Below are 9,706 nucleotides of genomic sequence, written 5' to 3'. Positions count from 1 at the left end.
GACCTTGAGCAATCCGCCCACCTCGGCCTCCCAGAGTGCTAGGATTACAGGCGTGAGCCACCGCGCCCGGCCAAATGGACTTAACATTTTGAAAATAGAATTTCTAAATCTTACCCCCAACTGCCACCCCAAATCTGGTAGTCCTCCTCCAGTTTTCCCCATCTGGGTAAATGATAATCAGCTGTTCAGGAAAAAGATTTAAAGTTATACTTGATTCTTTTCCTTCCTCACCTCCCACGTCAGTCCATCGGCAAGTTCTGTCGCCTTTGCTTCAAAACATGTGCCGAATCTGTCTGTTTATTTCCAACTTAACTATTTCACCCTAGTCTAGCATCTTATCCCACCCGCGGATCTTGGCCTGGACTCTTACTGGTCTCTGCATCTCCCCACAGCAGCCTGAGGGATCTTTAAAATATGTAGATCAGATCACATGTCCCCATCCCCTTGCTGAAAACCTGTCAGTGGCTTCCTACTGCACTTAGAATGATACGGACTCCTTACTCAGCTGGAAGGGCTGCCTTGCTCTCGCCCCAGCCCCTCTCTGATGTTCTTTCTTTTTATTTATTTTTAATTTTTACTATGGAAAAGACTAAACATATACAAAAGTAAGGAGACTATTATAAGGAACCCCTTTGCGGACCCATCAATAATTATTAACTCATGGTTAATCTTGTTTCTTCTTTATCTTCACTTACTTCCTCCCACCTGTGTCATTTTGAAGCAAACTCCAGACATCTTATCATTTCATCTGTAAACTGTTTCAACAGGTATAAGTGAAATCTTGTAGAAAAATAAAATGTAACCATAATACCATTATTATACCTAAAAATGTTAAGACCAATTCCTAGCGTTATCAAATATCAAGTCAGTGTGCTCGTTTTCAGTTGTCTCAATGTGACAATTGTTCACATTTGCCAATTTGGTTTTTCTTTTTTACTGTTTGTTTGATTCAGGATCCAAATAAGGTTCACACATTATGATCATCAATAGGCCTTTTTAATTCTTTTAGACTGTAGTTCCCCTCCAACTCTCGCTTTTTAAATTCCCCTTGCATTTTATTTGTTGAAGAAACTATTAATATTACAGATTATTTGTTAAGTAGTGATTCTTCGAGTCTGGGTTTTTCTGACTGCTACCTTTTGGTGCGGTTTAACATTTTCCTCTGTCCTCTATTTCCTGTAAATTGGTTTTTGGCTCTAGAGGCTTGATTGGTTTGATTTTTTTCCTTATTGGGGGGACAGATTATCTCATAGCAGTGGTGTAGCTAATCTTACCTCTCCTGTCCTTGCCCACCACTTAAGCCACACTGGCCTCTGTCCTGCCGCTCCTGAGGAGCTAGCTCCAACCTCAGGGCCCTTGCAGTAGCTGTTCCTCTGCCTGTCGCCCTTCCGTCCGCCTTTGCATGGGCAGCTGCTTCATATCATTCAGCTCTCAGCCTAAATGTCGCTCCTCAGAGCATCCCCTCCAGCACCTCTCTGTCTGCTTCACGGCACTTCTCACCCCCAGGCACTTTATGGAATTTGGTTTGTTGGCTTGTTTACTGTCTGCCTCCCCCTGAACTAGAGCATCAGCCCCGAGGGAGCAAAAGCCTCACCTCCCATGGTCACTGCTGTCCCCCAGCACCTGGAATACTGTCTGGCCCAGCAGTTGCTCAGCATATGTTTGCTGAATGAGATGCCTCCGTATTGGTAAGAGCCTGCCTCTCAGTCACGTCCCTCTTTGTGTACTCAGGCCACCAAGGGAGGTACCGTGAAAGCTGCCTCAGGATTCAACGCTGCCGAAGATGCCCAGAGCCTGAGGAAGGCCATGAAAGGGCTCGGTGAGTGTCCCGCTGGAGGCGAATCCTCCGTCATGCGCTGTACATCACGGAGTCACACAGGAGGGTACTGTGTGACTCTGGCAATCGTGAGTGGGACTCCTGTTAAGAAAACACACAGGAACAAATTGTTTTTCAAGACAAATTAGGTGGGACTGGGCATTCAGTCTTCATTTTAATAAAGAATTATAAATTTAATGCACTCATTATGGATTTCCAATTGTTTAAATCTGCTTTGAATTACAACATTAAGAATATGTATATAAGGACCGGGCGCCGTGGCTCATGCCTATAATCCTAGCACTCCAGAGGCCGAGGTGGGAGGATTCCTTGAGCTAAGGAGTTCGAGAGCAGCCTGAGCAAGAGCAAGACCCTGTCGCTACTAAAAATAGAAAAAATTAGCTGAGCATGGTGGTGCACACCTGTAGTACCAGCTACTTGGGAGGCTGAGGCAGGAGGATCACTTGAGCCTGGGAGTTTGAGGTTGCTGTGAGCTAGGCTGACACCATGGCACTCTAGCCCAAATGACAGAGTGAGACTCTGTCTCAAAAAAAAAAAACAAAACAATCTGTATATAAAACTTCAGAAATGTATTTGTTTTCCAAACAATTTGGTTCCCCCAATTGTTTAAATCTGCTTTGCATTATAACATTATGAATCTGTTTATAAAACTCAGAAATGTATTTGTTTTCCAGTTAGAGCTGGTATGTGTATAATGCCATAAGGTTTACAAAGCAATTTCACAAACATTATCTCATTGGATGTGTGCAAGAACCATGTGATTTAGTGAAAGCAGTTCTTACTGTTGTTATTTTAGCCCCATTTTACAGATGTGAAACTGAGACCCAAAGAAGCCCAGCAACTCTCACAAAGTCATGTAGTACGTGGAACTGAGCCGTGGCTCACACTTGGCAGGGCCCTGTCTCAAGCTGAGGTCTGACAGCTCTAAGTCCATGTTCTTTGCCTTGAGTCCCTCTGCTTGCCACAGCAGTGATGGGCACAGCGGCACTGTGACAGCACCGACATGCAGGTGTGGAGTTTAATGTGAGAAGGCTGATACTGTTTTCCAGTGTGCTACACTTCAAGGCCTCGTGCTGGGTGGGTCATATGGGGTGCACTGCAGGCTACCTGGCCTAGTCCCTGCCTCCAAGACTTGCCTGGGTGGACTTTCGGCCAGAGAAGTATCCCCTGGTTCTTAGCTGCTGTTTAGAATCTCCTTGAGAGTTGGGTAAAAACACTTGACCATCAGACCTTCTTTCCCAGGCTTTTGGTCCAAAAAGAGTTCGTTTTACTTAGCCTCATGCTGCTAACAGTAACAGCAACTGTAGCACTAATAGCAAACGTTTATTAAGCTCTACTCTGGGTCAGGCATAGAGATTTCCATAGATTATCTCTTTCAGTCTTGGCAGCAGCTTATTCTACTGTTGAGAAGTTGGGGTGTGGTGAGGTTATTTAACTTGCCCGAGGTCTCAGAACCAGTAAGTGGCAGAGTCAGCATTCTAGGCAATTTCTAGAACACTTTCCCTCCATCTTTGCATGGTCAGTGCTTCATGTCTGACTGCAGAGCTGGAGGTTAAGCCACTGTTCTATCCTACTGCCCACTTCTGAACAGAACATCGTACTGAATCTATGCATCTGTCTTCTCATTTTTCCTTTTTCATAAATAAAAGAGAAAATGTACTGGACCCACCATTTTTTTTCAGGTTTATCCTCCTAATTCTTTGGTATAGGCAAGAACACTTTAATTTAGAACATGTACCACATGGCATTCAAAATTATCAAAATAGGAGACATTTGGTACAAACAACCCTTTTTCATTGCCTGCTATGTGTGGGCCTGTGTGAAGCCAACTGTTGGAGGAGACAAGGACTATAAAAACATGTCCTTGTGGCCACATAGTCCATGGATGCTAGCATAGCTAAGTCATGCACAGATATAACTATGGCCAGTTCACATATGATAGGAAGGGTGCAAGTAAGATCCCACTGGAGTTCACGGAGAGGAGATGACATTTCATTAGGGGCATCAGGCAAACTTCTTGGAGGATGCAGAATTTCAGATGGGCCTTCGGAGATGAGTTTCAACAAACAGAATTAAAAGAGAATGTGTTTCAGGTGAATGGAAGGGCATGTGCTGAGGCCTAGGGGAGTTATGGTAAATACATGGAAAGGCAGCTTGTGACAGGAGGTACTTGCAAAGCAGGAGTAAGCTGGTTGGGAGCTTTCTGAGAAGGCAGTTACCAAAGGAAGGTCCGGGGTGCTACTATGAAAGCCACTTTTAAGAATCTCAGACATAGGGTGAAGGCCCAAAGGCACTGGCCAGGAAGCAACAAATGCCAGAATCATAATGCTGAAATGGAGGAGGTTGGGGAGACATATAAACCATTAGACTTGTAACAAGGAGGTCGGAAGAATGAAGTGCTATACAGTTGGATAAAGCATAATAATTCAAGAGCTAACCCTGTGAATTTAGCTGCTCTGCTATCCTTTATCTGGATGCTTATAGTAGTGAACGGGATATTGTAGACAGTGGAGTCTCAAATGCCGACTACAGCTCCTGTAGTAAATCCAGCAGATGGTGGGGAGCGTTTGTGTACTTCTGAGCAGGGGAGGGACATTGTTTTTCTTTTTAGGAAAAGAAGTTTTAGGAAAGAGAGTTTTTCTTTTTAGGGAAATAAATCTAGCAAGACTTTGGGAAGACCAATTAGGAGGTAAGAATTAGCAGACTTTTGCAGTCGTCGAGGAAGAAACCCTGAAATCCTGAACTGGAGTGGTAGTGGTAGGAATTTTAAAAAGGGGAAGAATGCAAAGAAGGTTATAGAGCAAGACTTTGCATGACTTGGCAGGAAGTTTGAATGTGAAGGAAGGGAGAGGGTAAAAAAAATCAAAGCTATGTTGAGGGTTCAAACTTGGAAGAAGAGTGGTGCCTTTCATAGAAACAGGAAGTGAGAAAAGGTGATGGACCATCTCCCCCAGCTGAGAGTGCTGAACGGGAAAAGGATGGTTGTATCTGTCATTCCCCAGGCACCCCCCCACCTTTTTTTATAAGAACAGAAAGTAGGTCCTTAAGGTATATAAACTTAAAGTTCTATAGCTTCCTCCCTACACCTTACATTTTTCTGGATCTTGAGTCTTGCAAGGAATAATATGGTGAACCTACATTTTTTTCATTTGTTTCTGAAATATTTCAAAGAACCACTTCTGTAACCTATCACAACTCCCCATACAGCAGAGACAATGAGAAAACAGAAGACTCACCAAACATGCAGGAACATCCAGCTGTTACAAAGACAAGGGACCCATTTGAAAAATCAGAATAAAGTCCCCTTTGTAAAAGCTGCTGTAAGAAACAGGCAAGCAAAACTTAATTTTAATTTGTAATTCATAACTTAAAGTTTTGGTAGGATGTTGTGTCGTGGGAATTTTTCAGCAGTTACATAAAGGGAACCATTTGAGTTCAGGAAAGATAGATTAGAAATAAACACAATTACAGATTTTAAAACACAGTGAATGCAGTGAGCAGGCAACTTATATTCTGCAAAATGCCAAGCCAGTGACTTAAAAGACAAATTTGATTTGTTTCAAAACTCAGAGGAAATGATAAGGAGACAAAAACAAGCAGAGAAAAGGTAAGACTGTAAAAGACAGATATAGGAGATCCAAAAGATGTGAAAAGAATTCCGGAGGAGGGGAAGAAGAATTACTCTGGTCAGCATTTATTGAAGGTTTAGTAAGTGCTGGGCACTTAATTATCTTACTTAACACTTGCAGCAGCCCAGACAGGGAAAGTCCTATTATCATTCACATGGATAGATAAAGAAATTAATGCTTAGAGAAGTTAACTATTTTGTTCAGTGGTAAACAGCTAATTCAAGGAGAGCCTAAGACTCAAATCTAGCATCTGTTCCCCAGTAAAATAGACAAACTCTCTGAAAAAGGACCTCTATTCTTAGAAAGCACTCTGTCTATGTTTGGGTAACCCATGTTCTCACTCCTCTCTCAAATCATACTCACTCACTGTCTCTGCTCTGCCCCAGGCACCGATGAAGATGCCATTATCAGAGTCCTTGCCTACCGCAACACCGCCCAGCGCCAGGAAATCAGGACGGCCTACAAGAGCACCATTGGCAGGGTAGGCCTACAAGACCACCTAAACCCAACCCTAACCCTAACCTCTCCTGCTCCATGGCTGATTTGCAGGAACTTGGCAGGCAACAGAGAAGAAGCAGGGCTCTCCCTGACCTAGATTCCTGAAGTGGTATGGCATTTTCAAAGATGGATCTTTTGTCTTGTTTAAAGATGTTCTTGGAAAAAAACCCAACAACAACAGCAACAAAAACAATTTCAACACATTTCTGTCACTATACTTATCCACAAGTGATTTCAGGGAGCTCTATGATTCACAGACCTCAAGGCCAAGCTTCATCCCTTCCCACCCAAGTTCTCACAGGACCTTAGTTATCGAATGGGCTCAACTATCACCCTTTTGAGCACCAGGCAAGGCTGAGCTTCCAGAGCTGCTTCCCTGGCCTCGATGGCTTCTTTTAGGCCACTACGGATGAAGACTCCCCAAAGTGACTAAAATGTTTAAATCCAGTTTGTTTTAAATAGGTTGTCCTAGGATTTAAGGTCTGTTTGGACTCTTCCACATGCATCTGCTTGTAGCATGCATTCATTCTTTTGATGCTCCTCCATGCAGGGGCACCCCCTCAAATTCTAGAGTGGGGCTTTATGCGTTCACATGTATGTTTGTATTTTAGTAGCTTATGCATTCAGATGTTGTTCACTTACCGTGTTTTCCCTTTCAGTTTGAATCCCATGCCCTCAGGAACCATCTCTTTTATCTCTATTTTCAATGACTCTTTTATCAGAATCATTCCACTCAATCTTTCCACATCATTGCAAACTCACTTATGTGGTTATCAAGAACCTTTTTATTGAGGAGGCATTATCAATGAGTGTCTCCAGGTGTCAGAGTACAGAAGCTCTATGTTAAGTATTTCTGCCCTGAGATACTTTTACAAACAGACGAACTGAGGCTACTTCTCAAAGACAGTATTAAACTGCTGGGTAGGGCCGGCCTGGCTCAGCTGTTCCCCAGAGCATCGTGTGCACACCTTGACTGGGAACCCCAGTAGGGAATGGGATTCCTGTGGTCAGAATTGCTCTGTCTTCTGGACATTTTAAACTCTTCTCCATCCTCACAGAAATTCAATGAACACAGATAGGCATTAACGTACCTGTGCTGTGTGAACTAGAGACCTAAACGGCATTGCCGCATGCATTCAGGATCGATGTTCAGCTTCACAACTAAGCTCATCGGATGGTAGTTTGTTAAGATGCCCAACATTAACTGATTGAGCACTAACTTGTTCATTCAACATGTATGGCTATAACATAAAAATATGCACAGTAGATCGAAACAAAGTGTGGAATCAGGTTCGTGAGAATCAGAGATCTGGGTTTGATAGCAGCTCAGCTCCTTATTGATTGATTAAGTCAATTGATCTTAAGAGGTTTCTTAAACTCTCTGACCTATTCTAGGAGGAAATGTGAATAAATGTCTTTAGAATTTGGTCCTTTGTCCAAATAATTATATTTCCTTTTAGGAATTGAGTCTTAAGAAATAATCATGAATGATCACAAAGATACAACTAAATGCCTTGTGTGTATAACAGTAGAAAAATAGAAACAAAGGACTGGTTAAACAAGTTATATTGCACCTATATTTATATTTAGAAATCTCTGCAGCTGTTACAAATGTGCTAGGTAAATATTGACTTGGAGGTGTATTCGGGATATACTGTTAAGTTAGCGAATACATTTAAGTCGGTGTCTACAAACATTTTGACCTCAAGGCCCCTTTATACTCTTAAATTATTGAGGACTTTTTTGTTTTTATGGATTATATCTATTGATATTGAACATATTAGAAAATAAAACTGAGGACATTTAAAAGTATATATTTGTCAACCTAGTAAAAATAACAATAAATGTATTATGTGTTACTATAAATAACATTTTAATGAAAAATAGGTGTATATTCCAAAACGAAAAAAATTTAGTGAGAAGATTGGCATTGTTTTAGGTTTTGCAGATCTCTTTAATATCTGGCTTAATGGAAGACAACTGGATTCTCCCATCTGTTTCTGCCTTCAATTTGTTACAATATGTGGTTTAGGTTGAGGTATATGAAGAAAATCTGGTCTTGTACAGATATGTAGTTGGTAGAGGGGGGAGTATTTTAATAGCCTTTTGACATAATTATTGATATATAGATAGGAGTAGCCTTACGAAAACTCCAGTGTACACACGTGAGAGAATGACAGTGAAAAGGCGAATATGTCTTATTATTATTATGAAGATAGTTTTGACCTTGCTGGCCCCTGAAAGGGTCTTAGAGACCCCAGGCATCCCTGGACCCCACTTGGAGAGTGGCTGGTTTAAGTTACTGTAGCAGTTAAGCGGAGCCACTTTCTCATGTTGCAGGACCTGATAGACGACCTGAAGTCAGAACTGAGTGGCAACTTCGAGCAGACGATAGTGGCGCTGATGATGCCCACGGTGCTGTACGACGTGCAGGAGCTGCACAGGGCCATGAAGGTTTGTTTGTGCTCCTCCCCGCATGCCCCTGGTGCTGTTAGTGCAAACACTGACAAGCTTCCTCCAGAAACTGCGACAAAGGCCTTCTGAGAGTAGGGAGGATGAAGTATAGGAGAAAGATTTTCCTTCATTTATGACAGCTTGAAAACATTACATTATGTTATAGCATTATAATTTAAAGTTGTTTTCCAGAAAAGTTAAAGAATCATTTATTTACTTCTTCCTGGTGGCTCAGTGGGGAGTGATTGTAGCTTTTGGTACAGTGGCAGAAACTGTCTTGTGGTGTTAACAACTTTTGAGATATATAAGCTTATGACTGACACCAGGGGGCCTCCAGGATTAGAACTGGCAAAAGGGGTCTCCCTAGATGACCAATCAGCTGTGCTCTAGCTGGGGTACGCCAATTTTTAATGACCAAATATAAAATGCAAATCTAGATGGTCCCTGACTTAGGATGGTTCTACTTACAATTTTTCAACTTTATGATGGGTTTATCAGGACGTAACCCCATTGTAAGTTGAGGAGCATCTGTAGAATTCCCCTCCTCAACCATGTCCACAAGTACTTAGCCTTGTGGAATGTTCTGGGCTAGGCTCTGGGAAAGCAAAGAGGTGACAAAGTCTTTGCCTGAAGGTTCTGTCCTTCAGAGGAAGAGAACAGAGGAGGTCAAGGAAAGATTAAGCCCCCAGAAAAGCAGAAACTGTACCTAACCTGGCACGATAACCAACACATAATAAACAGTCTATAAATGTTTGTTATTACTAATAATTATTATGGCAAACACATTGGATTTGGGTCAGAACAATTAAAAGTTAACAGATCATGTTGTGAGAACCCAGTGGGTCGTCTTCATTCTCTGCAGATTCATGGGTGTGTTCCTTCTGTGTCTGGGACTCAACTTTGTAAACTGGCTCATATGCCCCCCTCCTCTGGTTTCGTGTTTAGGGAGCCGGCACAGATGAGGGCTGCCTGATCGAGATCCTGGCCTCCCGGACCCCTGAGGAGATCCGGCGCATAAACCAGATCTACCAGCAGAGTATGTGACATCCTCACTGGCCCTGGCCACATTTTTGCTGTGATTTGAGAATGAGACTAGCAGCCAGTGGTTATCCACTAGTTAGACTCTCTTCATAGAAACGCAGGCCATGAGGAATCCTAGGTGCCAAACTCTGCCTTGAGGCAGATCCCTGTCGAAGCAAACAGCTGACTGTTGGCTTCTTAAGACTTCTCACATGAAGATGCCACTCTACTTGGGCTATCCAGTGTAGTATTTTTTTTTTTTTTTTTT

At 42.4% G+C, this 9,706-nt stretch overlaps 1 protein-coding gene across 1 annotated transcript in view; it reads left to right on the top strand.

Moving 5' to 3' along the window:
• The window catches only part of ANXA4 (annexin A4), a 51,404-nt gene that overhangs the window by 30,815 nt on the left and 10,883 nt on the right, over positions 1-9,706 (top strand). Inside the window, 4 exon segments of the mRNA XM_012646425.1 lie at positions 1,732-1,819; positions 5,853-5,947; positions 8,305-8,418; positions 9,364-9,454. Of these exon segments, the coding sequence (XP_012501879.1) occupies positions 1,732-1,819; positions 5,853-5,947; positions 8,305-8,418; positions 9,364-9,454 (388 nt within the window).

This window comes from Propithecus coquereli, unplaced genomic scaffold (assembly GCF_000956105.1).
Source record: "Propithecus coquereli isolate 6110/MARCELLA unplaced genomic scaffold, Pcoq_1.0 Scaffold243, whole genome shotgun sequence".
NCBI lineage: Eukaryota > Metazoa > Chordata > Mammalia > Primates > Indriidae > Propithecus > Propithecus coquereli.
The sequence above is the reverse complement of the archived record's forward strand: the minus strand, read 5'-3'. Positions and strand labels throughout refer to the sequence as shown.